Here is a 25,311-nt window from a genome sequence, read left to right on the forward strand (position 1 = left end):
ATCATGTACGATGGCCTGCAGGGTTTGCCAATATTCACACATCAGCACGAGGGAGGTTCCAAGGAGCGAACGCGGAGATAACTCGCATTCCACTTTGTGTCTCAACAGGCAACCACCAATTCCAGAATCAGGGGGGCCAGTCATGTTCTTTCTACCATGACGTCGAGAGATATCGACGAGTCTTCATTGAGCCACGTGCAGAATCAGGGAGGCCCAGCAGCTCTATGGACTATGTCAGGGACACAGAAAGAGAACAACGTAGTATGCTTGAGATCTTCTTCATTTGCAGACAAGGTTTAAGAGAGAATATGAGATTGGTAGCCAGGGCATGGGGGGAGGGAAGGAGGGGGTGGTAAAGGGGTGGAGGTGGGTGTGGTGGGGGGCGGGGCGGTGTAGGCTCAGTCCTCGATCCTCCTGTGGAGGGGGCTCTACTTCTTCTTCAGTTTGTCGATGATGTTGCAGAGCTTCAGGGCGGGGCCCAGCTTCAGTCCCATGTACTTCATCATCATGTCGCTGTTGAGGAGGAGGAATGCGTTGCCGTCAATTTCCTGGGACGAGAAATAAACAAAGAAAGGAGATTGACGATTGAAGAGAGAAAGAGAGAAGGTAATGCATGAAACTTAGCCTTGTCATGTTTTTTAAACTTTGACTGTACACCTGCGATTGTGTGCCTACAACTTTATCTCTCTTTCAACATTGTAAAAACTTTGTTTTGATTTATCTTTTATAATGGACCTGGTCAATGTTTCATACATGAAAATGCTGCTATCAGATTTTTTTAGAACAGCAAAGGACTTACACATATACAAAATCTAGAGGGTAATCAAGCATGACATTTTGTTGACCGCTTGATATTCAGCTCTTTTCCATAAAACAGTATGTTTTGATTTCAAACATTGCTACCAAACAATTTTTTCCACCATCAGCATTATACAATGCCACTTTGTCAGATAGTTATCTTTGGCAAACTTGCATCCATACACCCACAACTTTGAGTTAAAGTAGAAAACATGAAACTGAAGTGCCTACTTCAATCAAAGACTTTTTGATAAGACTGATGAGTTGTGCATTCCCATTATATCTCTCCACAGCACTCTGTGAAGTGATTCTTCACAGCTCTCTGACTCAAAGTTCAATGAGGACACCAAATAAACATCACTCTTCACAGATTCAGATCATATCTAATGTAAGTTGTGCAACTGATTAAAAAGACACAGAAAAAAATCCCAAACATAAACACACACACACACACATTGACACCTTTTGCGCCGAGTGGACATGTACATTACAAATATAGTTGTGCACTTTTCGCAGTTTCCATGTCTTTTTACTTCATTATCATACCATCAGTGTGCACCAAAAAACTAATCGCAGGCCTTTTTAATAAGTCATGTATTGTAAAAGGAGGAATGTTCGTATGCATTTTAATTTTGTGAATTTCTCTAGAGCCAAGATTCGTGAAATGAAAATGCACACGAAAGTTCTTGTCTACACTGCATGCATTGAATGCCGGTGACAATTTGCAAAAATTTCATTTCGCAAAAAAGGCCGTCGGCTCAAATTCATGAAAATTTCATGCCGCGAAAATATCTTCCTTACAGTACCTACTGCTTCCTTCATTGTCATTTGCTCACATGGAAATGTCTTCCCACGGAAGACCAGAACAAGCCGTCTGCTATCATGAGGTCATATTTAGGCAAGAAACAAACAATATTTGACCAACCCATACCATATCTCTCTTTCATGGTTTGCCGACTCTGGCCTACAATCACAAAGTACAGCCAACAAACAAACACTAACATCATAATTATCATCACCGACATCCTCTCCCCCCCCCCCTCCTCCAATACACAGAACAGGAATCCCACACTCCCCCCCCCCCCCACAAAAAAAAGACAATGACAGGATATAAGTGATAAAATTATAGCATCATCCATTAAAGTGCAACTGCATGTAATTGACAAATGATGGACATTACACCCTCTGATATGGTGATCAGTACTGAGGCACTGTTTACATTCTGATTACAAGATAAATCTTATTTGCAAAGAGTCAAACTGTGGACAAAAATAATAGCACTGCCAACCTGAACAACTTCCAATCCCCCCCCCCCCCAAAAAAAAAAAAAAGTTATCAGCATGGCAAAGAGGGGCCTCAATTACCTTTATTTTCCTTTCTATCATAATGGCAGCACAACATCATTAAAATGTTTTATAGCTTTGTAGTGTGCATGGTATATTCTATGCTCTAGGAAGTGGAAGAATCTGCATACTGCACAACTTCACGACACAAAGGGAAGGGAAAAGAAATCCAACAGTGGCATGTAGCATTTTCTGAAATTTAGTTTAACCGTTTCTGTGCCAGGGAGTTTTGACAGTGTGTACAGTGCTGTGGGGTTTCCTGTGCCAATCAGCACACAAAGGGTTGATAGTTAACAAAAAGGAAATGGTCACAAGAGGGATGGCACAGGATTTTGCAAAAAAGGGGAAGATGCGATATTTCATTCTGAACAGCAAGATGCAGCTGAGTTTAAAGGACAAATTCACCTTCATAAACATAAGGATTGAGAGAATGCAACAATATTAGTAGAACACATCAGTGAAAGTTTGAGGAAAATTGGACAATCGATGCAAAAGTTATGAATTTTTAAAATTTTTGTGTTGGAACCGCTGGATGAGGAGACTACTACAGCTTGTGAGTCATATGCGTACAACAGTATAAAGAAAATGTAATGAAAATTCAACATATTTTCACTTTTTTCGCATAATAAAAGAGCACTTGACTTGCCTCTTTCTACAGACAGGAGGAATAATATTACCCTTAACATTTGTCGGCAACAAGTCGGGGGAATGTGTACTTTTTTCAAAAGATGAAATTTTGTGAAATTCTCTTTATATTTTCCTTATATTGTTGTACGCATGTGACATCTAAGTTGTTCACACACTGCAGTAGTCTTCTCATCCAGCGGTTACTGCACAAAAACTTCAAAAATTCATAACTTTTGAACGGATTGTCCGATTTTCCTCAAACTTTCAATGATGTATTCTACTAATATTGCTACATTCTCTCAATCCTTATGTTTATGAAGGTGAACTTGTCCTTTAATAGAACATCTGACCTTTCACTGCACAAAGTTCCACATTCCCTGAATGAGGAATCTTGTTCCACTTCGCAAATACAGCTTATTTCACCATCAATTTTCACTTAGGACATTCACTGGTGTGGTCCAAGCCAATGTCTACACACTGTACGCTATGTTACGTAACGTCAAATGAGGTATTGCCCGACGGGCAAAAACAAATCAAGTGTGAATAAAGTGCATAACTCTAGCATGCAGTACACGTATCACATACCAGCCTGCCTGGCTGGCCTGATGAAATCGCACGCAACGATGGAACGTGGGATGCAATGCTTACGCGCTTGGCTATGCTATCATTGGAATATCGTCTATATACTGTCTACGCTATTATTTTCGCATACAGATATTTATGCAGATGATAGCCATGGTGCAAACCTGCCCTTTTGATGAAGAGCCGCTGGGAGTAATGAACATATCAGAGTGTGACACGAGTGTTCTCTATGAATCTACATTGGTATGAATGTAACATTTCTTATGAACTTTGATTGTAAAAAAAAACAAAAAAACAAAAAAAACAATACCTGACAAAACCTAATCAAAGAGTAATTAACAATGAAAAAAAAAAAGAGAAAGATTAAATCACTCAAGAGCATACAGATTACAACATGACTACTAAACATATGGCCCGGTGCAACCATTTGATGAGTTGATAGTTCTCCAAAGGTGAAAAAAAAACAACTGTTCTGACATTATTGCAACAAGGATTTGCTTGTCTACCCCCGAGGGCAAAGTCTCACATGTGTTTGTGGACTAAGTTTAGGCTACTCTTCCAAAGTAAACAATAATATGTTTTGATTTCAAGAGGATATCATCTCACATGTTGATTCTTGCCATTGATGAGAGTTACTGAGCTTTAACCCGGCAAGATAGCGTGGCAGTAGAAGAACACTTCATAGTACGCCAAAGGTGTAAACTTTATCAGAATAAAGTTCAGTCTCATCCGAGTGTCTCTGGCTCTGTGACAATCACTACATCACTGGCAAAGCCTAGTACGCAGATTCACATTCAGCAGTCCGCATTTTGCAGCACTGCAGTTTATGTATTATTCAAAATTATAAGGCATTCTAACCTTTACAAATGTATGTGTCCTGGCACTTTAACATTGATATCAGCATTTAGTAATTCATCAAAACTTGACATACATGTACTGGTAGTGTAATTTTACCAAGCCCACTCAGGTGTTGCAATGTGCCTCAATCCAACAGGAAGGCCATGTTAGCACAACAGAGATTAGAGGGGTTAGGTAATCTATATTCACTGACAATTCGTTTCCAGACATCGGCACCAATCTGCAAAAAAGCACTTCAGCGTGTGTGTCAACTGGTGAACAAATCACATGTAGGCTTAAAGGTGGGCACTTGCACTTCATTGTCAGAAGGCCTTGCTCTTGGATACAACTTGTGTACTTCAGCACATGCATATTACTGAACTCTATTCATCATTAATACCACCATCTTCATCATCACCCCTACATTAATCTTCAACATCATAATTCATCATCACCACCACGATTATCTTCATTATCATTATCATTGTAACAACCACAATCAACCCGATTTTAATCAAAAGTATCATTATCATTGTTGGAAAAACAATTGCAAGAACTTGAATCATCATTTTAACCATCATCATCACTGTCATCATCATCATCAACATCATCAACATCATCATCATCATCATCATCATTATATATATAATATATCTATCTATCTATATATATATATATATATATATATATGTATATATATATATATATATATATATATATATATATATATATTTATTTATATATATATATATATATATATATATATATATATATATATATATATATATATATATATATATATATATGTATATATGTATATATAACCACCACTAAAAAAAAAAAAAAAAAAAAAAACAGGACTACATCAAAGTATCTCCACTGTCATCATCTCTATCAACACCTCCAATATGACCACCTGCATCGTCAGCAGCGTCTTTGTTGGAAAACTGATGATGACTTCCTTCATCATAACCAACCTGATCTCTAAGAGATTCTGAGATCCCACATGTAGGACCTGTCAAGTTCTGTTTTAAACTTTTAAAATTTTAACCATCATCATCACTGTCATCATCATCATCAACATCATCAACATCATCATCATCATCATCATTATATATATAATATATCTATATCTATATATATATATATATATATATATATATATATATATATATATATATATATATATATATATATAACCACCACTAAAAAAAAAACAAAAAAAAAACAGGACTACATCAAAGTATCTCCACTGTCATCATCTCTATCAACACCTCCAATATGACCACCTGCATCGTCAGCAGCATCTTTGTTGGAAAACTGATGATGACTTCCTTCATCATAACCAACCTGATCTCTAAGAGATTCTGAGATCCCACATGTAGGACCTGTCAAGTTCTGTTTTAAAGCAACAAGTGAAAATCCTCCTCCTCTTCGTCTTCCTTCTCCCCTTCATGTCAATAGTAATTGTCCTGATACAGCAAGATACACATTACTCAATTACACATTACAGCAACAAATCACAAAAGTGTGGCTTCTGGGAACTTGAGGAATTATGGGACACAGAAGGCACTCACATGCTTTCGGAAGAGGTCAGCGTGAGTGGCCATGCTGGAGTCTGTGTCCACCACTACCCGGATGACCTCCTCTATGGACCAGCTATTGGGATGACCGCTGGCAGGCTGGGGGCGGGGCTCTGTCCTACTCTCCGTGGTGGAGCTGGCAGCTGCTCACAGAAATTCCATAAAAAGAAAAAAAAAAATCTTCATTTTTCATGATTTGAAACTCACGACTACCTCAATTCACAGAGAAATGTCATGCATTACTGATTTTGGCTCTCACAGGCGAATCAAGCAATCAAAGTGGTAAAAAATGTCATTAGAATCAGATATAAAGTTTTTATATGTTTCATATAACTTCACAAAACAGTAAAGTCAGCTTCAGTCACATAATCCAAATACCATGAGCTAACGGTGCCATCGCCTCACGTTTCCCACTGATCGGCAAGCAAATCTTCTCTACAGTATTTTGGTTTTTTTTTCGGGGGGGGGGGGGGGGTAAAATCCAGAAGGAAAATTTTAATCCTTCGCATGTAATTCTTGTTGTGTTACAATTACCCTGCAGTGATAAATTGTAGGAAACAGGGGTTGCACATGCCAACACTTTCTTATCAGACAAAGTTTACAATCTCCATCACTATGTGCCAACCACCACTTAAAAAAATACATTTATATTGCTGGTCTCCAATTCCCCCCGCTTTAAACTTTTTTCCTCTCAACCTTACCCTCTGTCGTTATCCGTCTCTGAATCTTGTGCGACGGCCTGCTATCTTTTTCTGAGCTGGTGGAGGCATCCGAGACACTTCTCTTGAGCACCCCTGGGGACCTCAGGCCACTGGCGGCAGGACTCAAAGGTCCCCTGTCATCAGTCGCTGGGGAAGGGATGGGGAGAATCACAATCACATCAACATGGATAAACTGTAACTACCTTTGCAGTTAGCAATGAAATATTTGAATCATAATAAAAACAGTTAAAAACTGAGAAGTTTACACAAAATTTGTTTGTTGTAAACAACCACACCATGCATTCAGACATCCCAGCCTTTCGGAGTGAAAAATAGGGATGATCTGACTTAAAGTTCAGAAGAAAGACTAGCTCCCATCCGTGTGTAGCAAATTGCCAAGAAAAATAGGAAACTCCTATTGAAACAACAGCTGGAGATCGTCAAAATTTACGCTCTTTCCACCAAATTCAGAATGGTTGAGAGGTCTGTGCATTTCAAGGTGGAATTTTCAACATACCGCTTTATAAAGTATAGTAATGAATGTGAAGGAACAGTAACAAACTAAGCACAACCGGTTTGAGCATTTCACAATAAAACTAATGTTGTCAACTGCTCGTCAAAAGCCTCAGAGGTTAGCTCAGGTTCTCAAATCATCCCAATTATGTGGTGCCTAGTTTGACCAGGTCAGTGAAAGAAACTGACAAAATGGCCAGGAGGTTACTGTATACGCTATATATTTCGCGTGGGTTTTATTTTTGCGAATTTCGCGAGTTGAGAGCTATTCGCGAAATTAACAACACGCGAAAATATTACCATCCAAAATGAATCCCTTGCCTTGATGATACGAACATTTCAGTACTAGTATACCATGTCACGGCTTACCGAACAGACCATACTGGCTAAGCTTGTTTACGTACATAAAGCACGTCCACGTCTAACTACTAGTATACACAGCCCAGTCGCTGTAAGTAGCATTCGCACAGCACAGCGTATTAACAGCGTCTGGGGGTGGTCGGGCTAGTCCACATCTACTTACGAATACTAAAGTATTGAGTACTTGTACCCCTCGTACCACTCGTCAGAAATCTAGCGCGATGGACTTAACCACTTCAAAAATGTTGAATTCTAACTTACTAGTTCACAGAGTTTGGTAAGTTTTTTTCATGCAGTGTATAACTAGTATCATTCTTATTTGCTAGTAAGTTGAAAATTCACACTTTCTTTGCCACTTCATATTTTCTCTGGTCCCCCAATCGCGAATTTAACCACTCGCGAAAATGTGTGACAGCGGCAATTCGCGAAAATTTATGTACGCGAAAATTATAGCGTATACAGTACCTCGCTTTGCACACTGAATTAGAGCCAAAGCTCTGTCTTGAGTCATCCCAATCATGCAGTGACAACTGTACACCTACTTTGATACGAAGAGAGAGGCAGAAAAACAGCCCGAGGTTAGCTTGCTTTGCACAGTGAATTTGAGCCAAAGTTCTCGGTCTTGAGTCATCCTGATTATGCGTTGGCGACTGTACGCCTTTTTGACCAGGAGGAAAAAGAAACAAGAAAAAAAACTAGAAATGTCGCTACGGCGACTGGTGTATGCCTCCGCCATAATACATGGTTCTCCTAATAGGTCTATAGTACAATGTCTTGACAATGTGTGATGACAGTTTCACACAATTGGCAAAATATTAAAATGACAGGTTTGCCACAAATGTGCTGAATGTTCACTTTCCTAGAACTAGGTTCAATTGGATGAATGATTAAAACGTCAGAGTGCAGGTATTTGGGGGAACTGATGATTTTCACTTGACTTTTGACCCTTTTACAAGTTTATGCATTGAGTAATTTTCAAGGTATTGAGAAAAAGGTATAATTTCAGTATCAAATGGTAAAATAGTATTATCGAAACCTGGCCTTTGACCTTTGACCCCACAGTTCCAAAGAGAATCACTGTTAGGTAGAACATGCATAAATATGTAAGTTTCATGACAATACCTCGAGTTATTTTTGAGATATGGAGGAAAAAGTGCAATTTAGCACTTTCACTTGACCTTTGACCTTTTGACCTTTGACCTTTTGGCAAGAAACTTCCCACAGAATATATATTGGGTTATACATGCATACATCAAGTTTAAAAAAAATCCTTCAGGCATTGCATAAATATAAGGAAAGTAGTTATATTTTGAGGAGTTGACCTTGATCTTTGACCCCTGACCTTTGACCCATGACCCCCCACTTCCCTAGATAATCACTGCCCATTGGTACAAGCATATATACTAAGTTCCATGAAGATACCTTGAACCATTTGCGAGATATGGAGAAAAACATGAAATTTCAATTTTTTTTTCACAAAATAACCTGTGACCTTTGACCTTTGACCCTGTGACCCTAAAATCCACACAAAGTATCATCCCCCAAGGATATACCCTCATACCAAGTTTGATGCAAAACCACCACACGATAAAAACAAAACGGGACGGACGGACGTATGGACGTACGGACAGACGGACGGACGGACGGACGACCCGAAAACATAATGCCTCCGGCCACTTCGTTGGCGGAGGCATAAAAATGCCTCACAGGTTACCTTGCTTTGCACATTTCGGGCACGGCCCCTGCAGTGACTTGTCGCTGAAGAAATTCTCACAGCAAAGGAGGTTCTCGCACAGCCTGTCCAGCATGGCCCAGAAATCAGATGTAGTGTCCGGAGCCTGGATGGTGGCTGAGTGTGTCTCTCCACTGTACGTGGCTGCAACACAGAAACACCAACATGCAAATAAAGTCAATTTGAATCTAATGAATATGCAATGGCACTGATTTAGGCAGACAATGCAACTATATAAGTATAATTTTGATAATAAACACACATTACAAACACTTATTTTGCTATGTACACAAGGATGTGGGTACTGTTAAACCAGAAATTTTAGTGTGCACGGAACTTTCTCGGGAGGAGGGGTTCTTCGGGCGACTGTGCCCTATGTAGTAATGCAGATATCACATTTATTGGCCAGAACACAAGTCTTAGTGTTGCTCGACAGCAAAATGTACCGCTCATACCAATGACATACATGCTCAAACAAGAAGGCCCATTTCAGATTACACCTGTATAGCGATGTACAGTCTACATACAAGCTTTCACACAGGCCCTACAAGGTATGCTGTCTTAATTTGTTTTGAAAAACAACTTCATGTGGCATAAGTAATCCCTCTGTTTTTCATTTTCTTTTTTTTTTCTGGTCATTGTTGTTGTTAGTGTATATTGTTGTTTGCAGTGCATTGGTTCATCACTTAGCAGGGTGAAAGGTTGTAATCAAAGACCGAAGTGTGCACACAGAGTTCTTTAGTTGTAATTCCAGGGGATATGGAGGAGCGTGCATTGAGGGCATATTTGAGCGCATAATCATCATTTTGGCTTGTTCAACATGTCTGATGGGATGGAATAACAATTACAATGTAGATGGGAGGAACCTGAGAAAATTATAGGGGACTTAATCATAGCTTAATCATGTCCTCAGAATATCAATTTTGCTCATGATTAAGGGGCTATTTAAAACTTCTCGATTAAATTACCAAGTTAATTGCACACTTAATTACGACCTCAGAATACCACGACCACGTACCCCTGGTGAGAAATCCCACCTGGCCAAACTCCACCAACAGAGGGCACCCCCTGAAAACACCCACAAGTGCCATATAGACAGTCTGGCCTCCCGCAACAATTAATAGGCGCGATGTCATTACCAACTACAGTGGACTTTGTCCGGTGCAGAGTGCATTCAAGCCAATTAGTCAAGAAACATTACGTGCAGTGTTTTTGTTTGTTAACCATTTGAAGACGGGTCCCGAGTATACATGGTTAAAGGGTGTGTACAGTTCTGGTTGAGGTGAAGATTTAGCTTATAACGTTTTGCGAGATATTCAGAAACCACTCTATGAGAAGTCAAAGAGCATGCAATTCTAAGGGGTATCAAAAGTTTATTTGATGAAAATCGGTTTTGAAATAGCCGAGATATCCAAAAACAAGGTGAAACAAAGACAGCCTAATAAAAGGGGTAGCCTGTCGCCTTTTATTATCACTTTTTTGGATATCTCAGCCATTTGAAAACCAATTTTCATCAAATAAATGTTGAATCCTTCTTGGTATTATATGCTCTTTCAGATTTCAGAAGAGGTTTCTCATTATCTCACTTAGGAAAGTTCAAAACATGAATCTCCACCTCAACCAGTACTGTACAGTCCCTTTAAGGGTCAATGGGAAATGCATATTGTAGCAGAATCAGTCTGTCCTCAATGGGTTAACATTTGCCACTGCAAGTAAGATCTGGTCGTGCCTGGCGTTGGGCAAAAACATGGCGCCTGGTGATCACTGGACCAGTTATCGACCAATCTCAGCTCATTAGCCGAAAACCGGGTTTGCCAGACTCTCTCTACGTATAGTACGTCCAAAAAAATTACAAATGGATTTTCGCATTGATAACTTCAAATATGATTAAACTGTCTGAATGCTACTTTCAGGATCTAAAAATATAACATCTTACATATATTTTGCAGATAACCCCATCCCATTTGGCTATTAAGTGGTCACAGAGAAATGTGGATCATTGTAAAGCATGTCATGGGTATGATTCTTCCAAGTTTAGCACTTGGATGCTCTTGGAACTGCATAATGTGCGAACACAATGGACAGAACTTGGAGGGAAGGGATTCCTGACAGGCTCTACAAAAATCCTCATTTCTCTTCGACCACTGAAGCAAATCGGATGGGGTTTTCTGTAAGATATGGGTGCTAAGTTGTAGTTTCATACCCTAAAATTGTATTTGGACTAATTCACGGATTTTTTAAGTTATCGTTGCAGAGGGTCTCGTATTTCTTTGGGACATATGGTACATGGCGCTGACTCCCCCAGACTGACCATTGATGGTGACATTGCCGTCGTCTGCCTGCTCCAGGAAGGTCAGCACTAGCCGCTGCTGGACGGCACAGTCCACACACAGCTGCAGGATCTCCCTCAGTGCGGAGCTGACGCTGGTGGGCCCCACCTGGATGGGCATCTGCCACAGCTTGTGGGGGCTGAGGTACGGTCCACTGACGCACGAGCTGTTCAGGTGCACCAATACTGCCATGGAGAGAGAGGGTACTTATTCATTCAATCATTCAATTTATTTCAGCACAGTACAAGCTTAAGCTTAAGCCCAGGCAATTCTTCAGCGTGTCCATGCTCAAATAAAAATAGAAAAAAACAATGATACAGTTGTATAATTTTACAAAGTGATGAAGATGAACATACAAAATTACATTAAAAGAATAACAAACAAAAAAAGACCACAAAATGAGCAACTATATATGCAGCAACAACATTGCTATGTATTTCGCGGGGTTCTTGTTTTAATCAATTTCATGAGTCAGGTGCTATTCTCATATTTTAACAGCACGCAACTATATTACATATAGTTGGAACATACACATGGACATTTCTAAACACAAAAATGAGCTATATCTTGGCAAGCATACCCCAGTTTTTGCAAATAGGGTCTCAAAATGTGCGTGAGGCAAGAAAGAAAAAAGTCCTAAAATTTAAGCAGAAAAAAAATCTTTGCTTTTACAAATTATTACGAATAATGTTGAGAGGTGGCTTATCAGCCCCCCCCCCCCAGCTACATAGCGTTAAACAATTCCCATGATACATTAACAATTTGAATGAAATCTGATGAGCAACTGCTGGCTCAATAGCAATCAATAGTCCAATTTTTTTTCAATACATTTTATTCATTCACTGTTGGTTAAGTGTAATATGCAGGACACCAGCCACTTTTCAGTTTCTGAGATCATTGTTGTTGTTGTTGTTTATTCAGAAATGTCTTCTATACTACATTTTCAACAGCACAGTCACTCGATTTTGTCTGTTTTTTGTCAGGGGCAAAAGCTACAAATAAATGAAACAGTACTAAATTAAACAATAACAAGACCCCTCAGAGGACACCAGTTGAAGCATCAACATCACATCATCACTGGCAACTCACAAGACTTGCACAACAGCGACTCTCTTCCGATTTTTTTTTTGTGTGTTCTTTATTAGTGCACACGTAATCACCAGCAATTAACAAGACTTGCACAAGAGTGACTTCTTTCAGACTTTTCCTATTCTTTTGTAATGCACACGAGCACAAGGTCGTGAACCTCCAGCCTGCATCCCCCCTCAAACTCACCGACAGGTTCCACCACTGATGGCAAACTGCTGGTATCTGGCTCCACCTTGGTGGAGGGTGTGCTCCCCGGCGACATCTGGGAGGAGGAGGTGGAGGAGCTGCTTGCCCGTCTCACTTTGGTGGACACGCCTAGCAACGATAAAAGTGAAATTTCCTTTCTTTTAATGTCAGTTCATTCAATTTTGACTTCATCTCTTTCTCGTCCATAAAATGACAGTTCTTCATTAACTGATAGACACAAAAATAGTTTACAAACATGGAGAGTAAAGAGTAGGCCTAAATAACCAAACCATCATAAAAACAAAGACAAGGAAATAGATACAACAACAAAGGTTTACTTCAGACAAAACAGAGTAACATAATAGACAAGAATAGACAAGAGACCCACGGGTCTAGTGCTCACCTGAGTATCGCAAGTTCACCTTTCACGCAGTCACTAATCTAAATTATTCACAGCTCTACTAAAATTTGACCAGGCATTCCCAAGTAGAAGATGAAAATGTACAATAAGGGCCCAAATTTTTTAAGATTCCATAATTTGTGGGGATTGGGGCCCCCTGGGGCCCTCTGGGTGGGGCATGGTGCCCATTTTGATAAATTGAGATCCTGACCCCCTAGGGATGCTACCTGCCAAGTTTGACGAAAATCCATCACGAGGTTTTCAGGAAGAAGATGAAAATGTACAATTCAGGCCCCTATTTGGACCTTCCCAACCCCCCCCCCCCCCCTGCCCCCAAGAGGGGCACCCCTGGATCTGCTATGAACAAACTTGAAACTACAGTCATTAATGTACTCACTCATAGTATTATCTTAGCTCTATAACTTCTGATACTAGAGAAGATTTTTAAAGATTCCTTCATTTTGGGGGGTTTGGGCCCCCTGGGGGCCCCCTGGGTGGGGCATGGTGCCCATTTTCACAAATTGAGATCCTAACCCCATAGGAATGCTACCTGCCAAGTTTGGTGAAAATGGGTCATTGGATTCTTAAGAAGAAGATGAAAATGTACAATTTAGGCCCCATCAGGACCCCTCCCCATCCCCCTCCCCTGGGTCCCAAGGGGGGCACCCCTGATTCTGCCATGAACAAACTTGAAACAACAGTCATCAACATACTAACTCATAGTATTAACTTAGCTCTATCACTTCTGGTTCTAGAGAAGAAGATTTTTTAAGATTCCTTAATTTTGGGGGGTTTGGGCCCCCCTGGGGGCCCCCTGGGTGGGGCATGGTGCCCATTTTAACAAATTGAGTTCCTAACCCCCTAGGAATGCTACCTGCCAAGTTTGATGAAAATCGGTCTTGGGGTTTTCAAGAAGAAGATGAAAATGTAAAAAGTTTACACACGACGCACGACGCACGACGCACGCCGGACGAAGGGCGATCGCAATAGCTCACTTGAGCCTTTGGCTCAGGTGAGCTAAAAAGTGAAGACTTGGAAATAATATTAAACAGAGTATAAAATGCTTGAATATAAAGACATCTGATTATATAACAAATGAGTTCTATATGGCACATTTCAGACTTGCTAAGAATTTTAATGCACTTTATAGACTGTCATTACCCCAGTCACTGGACACATTATTTTCAGCCAGCATTGACACTGCTCACTCTCTACTCCCTCTGGAATTAAATCTAAGCGAAATGAAAACAAAAATTACCTGTCTTGCCAGGCGGTTGAAGATAGTGGCCCGTGGCCTTGCACCAGCCAACTGGGAAGATGTCGCGGGAGTTGAACTCACACCAGTAGTCGAAGGCACCACGCCAGCCATCGAACTGGACGAATATCATGTTGTCCTTGACCTGGCCCACTGTCGCCGGGCAGATGAGGTGCGGGTTCTTGCGGTCCACTGCCTCAAGCTTCATGCCTGGCTTGAACTCGTTGCCCTTGGGGTCTGGCGGTTCCTGGGAGCAGCGTGTGAAGGAGAATAAAGGTATAAAAAGAGCATGAGAGGTTATAAAGCTTCTGTATATGCCTCAACTTTACTTTTCATTTATATTGAACTACCGTAGGTCAAGATTAAACTACTGTATATGTGAATATGATAAACATCAAAAACAGTTATCGTTTATGGTATATGAAAGTGTGTTGATGTAAAGAAAGACAGTCAAGTGCAGTAGTTCCGGTGTTTTTGTGTTTTGACCAGAATCACTTTATGGGGGGGGGGGGGTTCAGATACTGTTTACGGCTGAACGCCACAAGGTTTAAGATAAGGGAATCAATGATTGTGAAACATATTCATGCTGTCTTTGCACTATTCAATCTTGACAGCTTGAGTCATGAATAGATGCAGCGGCATATCATGTGAAGATGTTGCATAAATTTACACTGTTCTGTGAGATTTATAGCACAAATTAATAAAATTGTTGACATACATACTGTGCAGTGGTTATTTCAACCACTTCATCAAATAAAAGACAGCTGGCAATATATGGTTTCCTTTCTTTTCTCATTGTATCAGAAAGAGTTGAGGACAAACTTGGACTTGAAGAAAGGAAAGAAAACTTTCTGCATGTAGTGAGGAAGGGTTGGGCAGTCTACTGCATGTCAACTGCAAAATGAACAACTCCAAAATTTGTGGCAGATTCTCTCATTCGCAAAATATCTGTACACGTACAATGTATGTGAAACTACATGGTAGTATGGTAGTCCAAACATCAGCTGAATTTCTCATTTGTCCAAACATCAGGTGAATTTCTCATTTGCCCACAATCGTAATATCATTTTTTTTTTCATTCTATGTAAAAGTGAAATCATTTCCTGCAAAACCTGACCCCTCTTCAAAAGGTAATGATGCCTGTGCAGTTCCTGGGGTCAGCAAATAAAGCTAGGAATGGCAACCTGGAGCCAAAATATTAGGACTGCTCAGAGCACTGCTCATGGCATCAAGACCATTAATGTTTCCTGCATTGGCTTGAGTTGGCCAGTTTAAACTACACAGACATTCTAACGACATCCTTCATGCCCTTGCAGATACTGATTACTCACCTTTTTAAAGGCTTTGGCTGGTGCAATGCTGGCGTTGTTCAAGGTGCGCAGGAGAAACATTGGCCAGGACGATGCATTCATTCTGAAACCTGTGAATGGAACGATCGGAGCATACCAAGATTTGGCAAGCTGATGTCACATAAAGGGAGTTAATTCTCACTCAACTAGGATCACTTCATTTTATTGATGCGCGTGACACAATTATTTCGGTTGTCGATTACTAATTAGGAAGAAACTAATTCAGCTGTCTTTACATCTACATCAGTACATTAATATATTGGTCCGTGCAAGGTTCTCTCGAAGGAGTCAAGGAATGAATCGAGCTGCCAACCTCTTCTTCAACAACAACAACAACAACAACAACAACAACAACAACAACAACAAAACTCATGGCCCAAAACTGCTAAAGAGAACCAATGATAGGCAATTTTTGTATTTATATGTGCTACCTTTCATGAAGAGCCATTTCCGAGACAGGAAAAATGTGAAATTTTTAATAGCATTTTCACTTGACCTTTGACCTCTGACCACCTGACCTAACACTTTCCAAGACAATAGTAATCTGGTTGACATCAGCATGTAACCACAAAGTTTAAAGAAAATACATTTAAGCATTGCAAAGATATAGGGAGAAATAATGAAATTCTAACATTTTAGCATTTAGCATAATTGACCTTGTGCATGTGGGTCCAAAAGTTAATAGGCAGAGCTTCATTTAGATATCTCAAACAGTACTTATTGTATGTTATCCACAAAATCAATTACAGACAGAAAAAAAAAGGATGGACAACCAAAAAACATTTTTCAAAAAACATACAAATGCACAGTAAGAAAAAAATATGTATTTTGGTTTAAAGCCTGACGCTTGCTTTACTTCTATTTAAAGTTTACACCAACCTAGTGGGGGCTGTAACATTCCTCCATGCTTCTCACACCAGCCGATGGGCTTGATGTCGGCCGAGTCCACCAGCCTCCAGAAGTCGTTTTTGTTGTCGCTGCCGTCCAGCCGCAACCGCAGCCGTGGCCCGATCATCCCGACAATCGTCCCAATGCATGTGGAGGTCACATTTCGCGGGTCAAGGGCCTCCAGCTTCATGTACAGCTTGAACTCATTTTCGGGCGGTGTTGAGCTCTGAAAAATATGTGGTTTGTGTCGATGTCTTAAAATAACAAAGTTGCCTTCTGATGAGAGATGGTTCATACTGTAGCATGAACAAAGAATATAAGCCAGTTCGGGATTCCACTTTGCGCATGAGCAGAAAAAAAGGTCATTTGTACCAACAGGCATGTTGGTTTTTCAAGTTCACTGGAATAAGCATCTGTGATATACAATATTATATATGTAATGATTATTCGTGTAATCCTTACAAATGCTGCTTGCCAGCACATCCACCTGACAGCAAAAGGAGAATTTGACAATATCACTAGAAAGGGATAATTGTAGTTATTACATTCAATGCAAAATAATGAAATGGATGCTGTTACAAGACCATAGACAGATCATTCTGGTCATCTGGTCCATGCAAGTTCATTCTTTGTTTGATCAGGATTGATGAATCCATAAGTTGTTAGCTCTGAAAACGAGTAAAGTGTCCCTAACGGACTGAGAAAAAAAAAAGTTATAATGAGCATCGTTCAGCTTGAATTATTTTATGATAAGACCTCTCTAGCTGCACTTAAAAAGCTGATAGTCTCACATTGAAAGGTGAGATACTAGATGATAAATCCTTCTTGAATTTACCCTAAATATGTTGCAATGTCTGAGTTAGCACTTTAATTTTGACCAAGGCTTTTCAAGTTTAATTACAACATTTAATCGAATACTGATAAATGATTGTTTCCATTCATGTACCAGCCGTTAGACATACTGGCATGCTTTGAGTTTTGATGCATTTATTCTTTCAAAAGGGGGAAAAACACAGAAATTAGGGCATACAAATTAAAAGTATAGATAGAAAATAAACAAGTAAATAAATGAATGTAAATATCAAATAAATAAGTTGAATGATAACAGCGCAAAAAGGGACAGCCTCTGAATTTGCTGCACACATCATTATCTAAAATCCTGATTGTCATATATCCCTATACTGAAAATGATTTCAGATTCAATTGCATTTCTGCAGGTGGTCCTAACATATGCTCTTGCTGCAAAAGTGGGAAGTGACATTTGAACTCCAACACAGAATTCAAACAAGAATTCAACTCAATCTGTAAATTTTGTTTTCTACCTTTGACTTTAAACCGGTGCTGAGGGGGTCCCTAAGGATAAATGAGAAACATGACAACATCAGAATCTTGGGTAGAGGCATTAACACTGAGTGAGTACATGTATAATGTTAACTGATTTGCATTTTGTAGGTGGACATTAGGTACCTGTTTGAAGAAGCTTTGTGGGGCGCAGGTAGCACTTGTCTCCTTGAGATAGATGTCCCAGTCGTAGGTCTCTGTTTCAGGGACAGATGACATCGCAGAAAGTTGGTCAAGACATTGCATCATTTCAGAAAAGAGCTTTGCACACACAATGAAAATATAATGTATTTACCATTTCAAACGAGAAACTTGTACATTTGAAAACGAACACATTTGTATCTTGACCCATTGAGGACGGACTGATATTGCTACGTACAACAGGCATTTTCCATAGACACCTGCCCGAGTATACTCGGGACTCGTCCTCAACGAGTTAATCATGTCACAGACAAATGAGAATGCTGCTCCCTACAGCTACTGTAATTATTCAATACTACAAGTGTACTTCACTATTGTTTTTCCACATTTGATGTCATTATTTTGAAAAACAACTGGAAAAGCACTCCAAGAGCGCAGACCTCTGCCAAGCAGCTCAGTTCCATCCACACACGTATTCTGAAAATCGCCCCCCTAAAAGCTGTCCTTGTGATTACCTCATCAGTTTCCTGCTGCGCGGCACCATGAGCAGAGCACGCGCCTTAGTGCACATGTGCAAACTCCAAATATGCGCAGCTTGAACTTCAAAGTTCATTGGCTCTATTTGGCAAAAGATAAAAAAATCCTTCAAAAATTCATGAAAAATCCCACATCACTACCAAAATTCAATCATCTCTTCTTTGTGCCATTATAAACTTTTCCTGTACGTTTCATCCAAATCCATTCTCTACTTTTTGAGTTCTTTTGCAAACAGACAAACAAACAAATAAACAAACAAGCCAACGCTGCCAAAAGCATAACCTCCTTGGCAGAGGTAATAATTGTAATAACATTAATAGTAAAATGATAATAATAATCATAATAATAATGATAATAATGATAATAATAATAATAATAATAATAATAATAATAATAATAATAATAATAATAATAATAAAATAATAATTATAGTAATAATGATAATAATAATAATTATTATAATAATGATAATAATAATATAATTGTCAAAATGTTCTCGATATCACTGTCCTACTGTCGCATCACAAATTGTTGTCTAGTCTTTTATCCAGTAACAAACATCATTGGGCTACAACCTATCTTACAATGTGCAGCATACAATTGTTGTGTACATAAAAGGAATATCACAATAGCCCAGGGACGAAGAAAGTGAGTGATGTTTAAAGCAAAATTCTATTTTCATATGGAAAAGTCACACTAATCTTGGGTAAACTAAAAGTTTAAAAGTAATGGCGATAACCAGCAATTATTTTTTTAAACAATTTGATGCTGTATACAATGTACATGTATACACGACAAAGAGTCATATTCATATATTTTTTAATCAATGATTGAATTTGAAGCATTTCTATAATTTACCTCATGACTTGGAGTATGCAAAAAGGGAAAACTAGAAATGTCGCTATGGCGACTGATGCCTCCGCTATAATGCATGATTCTCCCAAAAGGTGTATAGTACAATGTCTTCACAATGTGTGATGACAGTTTTACATAACTGGCAAAATCAAAATGACAGGTTTGTCAGAAATATCTTGAATATATCTTGAAAAGAGCGTAATTACAGTATAAAACAATTTTTTTTTTTTTTTGCATTTAAACCTGGCCCTGACCCTTAACCTTCGACCTTCTGGCAGGAAATTTCCAAGAGAATCTCCATTAGGTAATACATGTATATTAAGTTTTAAAAATAATAATGCAAGCATTACATATACTAGTATAAGAGGGAAATAGTAAAATTTTGACGAGTTGACCTTGACCTTTGACTACTATTGACCCATGACCCCTAAATTCCCTAGATAATCCGTGCCAGTCAGTGCATGCGTATGTACCAAGTTCCATGAAGATACATTGAACCATTTGTGAGAAAAGTGAAATTGTAACATTTTCACCTAATCTTTGACCTTTTGACCTTTGACCTTATGACATGAAACTCTCTCTGGAGAATCTTTATGCAGTAGTACATGTCTACACTAAGTTTCAAGAAAATACCTTCGGGCATTGCATGGATATGGCGGAAATAGCAACATTTTTAGCATTTGACCTTGACCTTTTGACCTTTGACCTCTTGCCAATGTCACTAAAATCTACTTAACTAATTGCCCCATCATACATCATCCTTGTACCAGGTTTGGTGAAAGCTGCTTCATCCAGTTTTGAGTTATCACGTAAACAGATAAATTTTAGGATTTGACCTTGATCTTTGACCTTTCACCTCTGACCTCTGTCCGATTTCACTCAAAAATTAATCAAGTAATTGTCCCACCATACATCATCCTTGGACAAAGTTTGGTGAAATTTGCTTGATCCACTCTTGAGTTATCGCTTAAATAGATACAATTTCATGATTTGACCTTGACCTTTGACCTTTGGCCTTTGGCCGATTTCACCCAAAATCTAATCAAGTGATTGCCCCATCATACTTTATACTTGGACCAAGTTTGGTAAAATTCCAGTCAATACTACTCAAGTTATCGCGTAAACGAATGCAGACAGACGTACGTACAATGTATGGACGGACGGACGGACAACCCGAAAACATAATGCCTCCAGCACAACTTCGTAGTGGAGGCATAAAAAAAGCTCTTGAGGACTCAACTAAATGTGTACATAAACAATTGTACAGTAAGAGATCAGTAATGGTACTTGCCATTATTGTACGTAATGATAATCAGTATCTATGTAAACATCAACAAAAAATGATGATAAATTAATTAAAAATAGCAAATACTATAGTAAGTATTTGCTATTTTTAATACTTACCATAATTAATACTATCATCCTTAGTTAAATAATGATTGCAATGGTGACAATAATAATAATAATAATAATAATAATAATAATAATAATAATAATAATAATTACAATAGCGTAGTGAAATGCTATCAATCATTATTTTCATTATCATTAATTTATCATTATCACCATCATCATTGCCTATTCATCTATCATACCTGTAAGTTATATAATGAAATAGGAAAGTTCTGATCATAAAGGTAAAAAGAGGGGAGAATTCATTGTACATTATGTACACTTTATGTAATACTAGCATACCATAAATTAGGGCGAAAATGCTTTCTGCAAACAACTGAATAGAACTGGTGTGGAAAAACGGGAAAAACATGAAGTTTATGTAGGTTTGCTTTCTTGCAAGACATCACTGTGCCACTGTTGACACAGAGTTCTCCACAATGTACAACAGTCAGTACATGAAAGCAGGAGATGCTTGAGACCTCTATGAGTCATAAATGCTTATAAACACGCACATTAAAAAAAAAAAAATCAAAGTGGAAATCAATAATCACAAGTCTCCTTCCCATGTTTGTACCGCCCTTACCTGGGATTTTGCTACCTTTTGCCATGGTCCGTAGCTGCTGGAGTATCCAACGATTGCCTGGATTAAAATGTGATCACTGAGCACTCCTTTCGTCTTCTCCGTAGGGTGTCCTCATTTCTCCTTCAGCCACCCGATTTCACGCTAGGCAGTCCCTGGCCAAGGTTTAGTGAAGTTTAAACCCCTGTCACGCTACTGAAGATTAAAAAAACATGCACACACACATTAAAAAGAAAATAACAATAGAGCCAAGAAGTTGCTTTTCGCAGCAGGAGTGACTTGAGGCGGAGTATTGATTTGCTGATGGTGTGTTGGTTCGACTCTTGGTGAAACACATTACTATTAGCTGAAGAGATCGTCAGACAAATGTATCCTTACATGAGCCCAGCTAGTTTATACCCTGCTTCCACCTTTTCCCCCATCTCGGGGACAAAGGGGGAACGTGCGTGTTCCGCAAGATGAATCTTGTGAATTAAAGATCACTCGTCACTCTCCTCCCCCACCACCCCCCCCCCCCCCACTCTGATGAGTCATTCAGGGAATGACACAACCGTCATTGATACCCTCCCCCACTCCAGATCTGTGAATCTGAATTACAGATTCTCCCCCCCCCCTCCTCTCCTCACTACCACCTCCACCACCACCACCTCCATCTCATTCATTCTCCCCCCTTTTCTTCCATTTCACTCCACTCTCGCTTTGCTCCATTTCAGCCTCTCGATGAGCCTTTGATCCTTGTACTACAATTACTGACTTTTGTCAACATCTCAGTCTCTCTCTTTTCTCTTTTCATCCATTACTCATTGAGGTGTCAATTCCCTAATATATTCACGTTATCATTTATCTCTTAGAATTAATGTAGTCTATTGTTCTCCTACCTAGATCCATTCATTCTAATACTAATTTCCCATGTGTCTCTCCTACATCATAATCTTTGAAAGAAAGGAGCATAAAAGAAGTGTTAATTGCATACCACGAGCCCTACTGCCATCTGGTGAACACACTGAAATTCTAATAGAGTGTACTTGGACCTGCTCTGGCACTCATACAGACAGTGCATGTTTACAAAATTTTACCTGAATCATTTGGTCACAAATTATGAAAAAACTAGAAATGTCGCTTTGGCGACTGGTATGCCTCCGCCATAATGCATGATTTTCCCAATAGGTCTAGATAGTACATGTGGACAATGTGTGATTACATTTTCACAAAATTGGCAAAATATTGAAATGACAAGTTTGTCACAAATGTGTTGAATGTTCACCTTCCTTGACCTAGGTTTAATTGGATGAACAGGAGAGCATGTATCTAGGGATTTAAGGACTTTAACTCGACTTTGACCCATTCATACATTTAGGCATTGAGTAATTTTCAAGGTACAGGTGTGGAGAAAAAGTGCAATTTCTGAATTGAATAGTAAATTGTTATCATTTTCATCTGGCCCTTGACCCTAAAATTCATAAGATAATCACTTTCAGGTAGAACATGCATAATATGTACTAAGTTTCAAGATAACTTGAGCCACTTCCGAGATATGGAGGAAAAAGTTAGTTCAGCACTTTCACTTGATCTTTGACCTTTTGACCTTTGAGGCAAAAAAAGAAGAAAAAAAAAACTTTCCAGAGAATTTCTATTAGGTTACACATGTATGCATACACCAAGTGTAAAAAAAAATAACCCTGCTGGCATTGCATGATAGGAGGGAAATAGTAAAATTTTGAAGTGTTGCACTTGACCTTTGACCCCTGACCTTTGACCCCATGAACCCTACATTCTCTAGATAATCACTTCCAGTCAGTATATGTATATGCTATGTTCCATGAAGATACCTTGAACAATTTTCCAAGGTATGGAGAAAAAAAAAAGTTTTAATATTTTTACTTGACCTTTTGACCTTTGACCTCATGACCCAAATTTTCACCAGAGAATCTTAATTGGGTAATACATGTATACACTAAGTTTCAAGAAAATATCTTCAGGCATTCAATAGATATGGTGGAAATAGTGAAATTTTATGTATTTGACCCTGACCTTTTGACCTTTGACCTTTGACCTCATGACCCAAACTTTTACCAGAGAATCTTAATTGGGTAATACATGTATACACTAAGTTTCAAGAAAATATCTTCAGGCATTCAATAGATATGGTGGAAATAGCGAAATTTTATGTATTTGACCTTGACATTTTGACCTTTGACCTTGAGCATGTGCACCCAAAAGTTGATAGGCACAACTTCACCCCCTAATACACATACATGCCAAGTTTCATTAGGATACCTCAACGAGTTTTGATAGTTACCTTGTCCACAAAATTCATTACAGACGGACGGAAGGACGGACGGACGGACGGACGGAAGGACGGACGGACGGACGGACGGACGGACGGACGGACGGACGGACGGACAACCCGAAAACATAATGCCTCCGGCACCACTTCGTGGCGGAGGCATAAAAAGCAGTGTAAAATTTATAGTAAATGTCTAAGCAAAATGTGTTTAAGTTGTAGATGTTAGAATAGATATATGAGTAATACAAGCCATTGAATCAAAGAAAAATGCGTAGCTACAAAAGGGGGCAAGATATTGGAACCCCACCCCCCCCCCCTATACAATAAGAGATGAAGAAATAACAGTTCATATGGATCAATAAACTGTGCCCAGTACTCGCTCAATACATTGTAGACATCATACAATGTACTAGCCTGACTCTTTGTACAGTGTAAGTGTGAAGGGGGGGGGGGATGGTAATTCCTTTTGAGTAACCAGCATTCTCTGTTCTAAAAATGTCATTACTCATTCTTTACTCATCCGCATGCTTCACTCAAGACTGATAGCTTCAAATCAGATACATTGTATATATTGCACCGTTTGGGATGCCATGTGTATCATCAAAAGCCATGATTCATTTACAAGATATTGCCGGCAGCTTCATTCTTGACTATGTACAGTTATACCCAGTAGGGACGACAAAGGCTGTTTTCACACGTACTGAGTTCAGAATTTGAGTTACGATTGCAATGATGCATTAATACCAGAACCATGTTTCAAATGATGCATTTTGGATGTGTGTGATGCAAACTGGAAATGCAGAGGGCGATTTGAATTGCAATTCTAGTCATGATTCAAACAACGGTCCGGAGGTGTTTTCCAATCACAATTTTCCAGAAGACACAAGCATGGAACAGAACATCCGTGTGTATGGATTTACCTCAAATTTGTTTTTGGGTTGTTGTTTTTTTTTTGGGGGGGGGGGCTGAGCTTAAGGTGATTTTATGACTACTTCTGTAGAAAAAAACATGCTCAGAATCAGATGCTCACACTGCAGTGAAAGCACATGCTCCTTGCCGTTCGAGAGTGATTGATTGGAACTCAGAAAGAAGCCACACCTCCCCTTACTGTCTTTGAAATGATCAAACTGCATAATCCACAAAGTCTTCCTCGGTCTTATGTACGGACGATAATTTTACTCTCAAGTTTTGTAATCATAATTGTAAATCAGCATTGCGATTACATACGAACATTTCTGGACCTTATGAAAACAGCCATACTGTGACCACTAGCTTGAAACAAGCACTGTTTATCAAACAAACAAGGAAAAGTAGAAATTACGCGGTGCGTAATATATGTCCCCGCCGGAAGTAGCATTTAGTAGCAAAATGTACAATATAGGTAAAAAGATCAAGGTCAAAGGTCAAAGAAGTCAAAGGTCAAAATTCTATGTGGAAATTTTGAAGCCCTCATCTAGTGCCATCACATAAAGCAAACAGAATCGAAATCGGGTTAGAAATGGCGAAGGAGTAGCATTTTGTAGCCAATGTACAATATAGGTAAAAAATCAAGGTCAAAGGTCAAAGAAGTCAAAGGTCAAAATTCTGTGTAGAAGTTTTGAA

At 39.1% G+C, this 25,311-nt stretch overlaps 1 protein-coding gene across 1 annotated transcript; it reads right to left on the bottom strand.

Annotated features, from left to right (window-relative positions):
- Positions 1-374: 374 nt before the first annotated feature.
- LOC140242690 (polycomb protein SCMH1-like) lies at positions 375-21,605 on the bottom strand. The gene is made up of 11 exons (XM_072322450.1): positions 21,426-21,605; positions 18,041-18,111; positions 16,565-16,799; positions 15,668-15,756; positions 14,340-14,583; positions 12,682-12,810; positions 11,388-11,591; positions 9,059-9,220; positions 6,472-6,618; positions 5,765-5,913; positions 375-548 (listed from the first exon to the last, which is right to left on the bottom strand). Exons 1-11 carry the CDS (start codon positions 21,448-21,450, stop codon positions 429-431), a joined length of 1,575 nt encoding a protein of 524 aa, XP_072178551.1. The 5' UTR covers positions 21,451-21,605; the 3' UTR covers positions 375-428.
- Between the last annotated feature and the right edge of the window lie 3,706 nt (positions 21,606-25,311).

This window comes from Diadema setosum, chromosome 19 (assembly GCF_964275005.1).
Source record: "Diadema setosum chromosome 19, eeDiaSeto1, whole genome shotgun sequence".
Classification (NCBI taxonomy): Eukaryota; Metazoa; Echinodermata; class Echinoidea; order Diadematoida; family Diadematidae; genus Diadema; species Diadema setosum.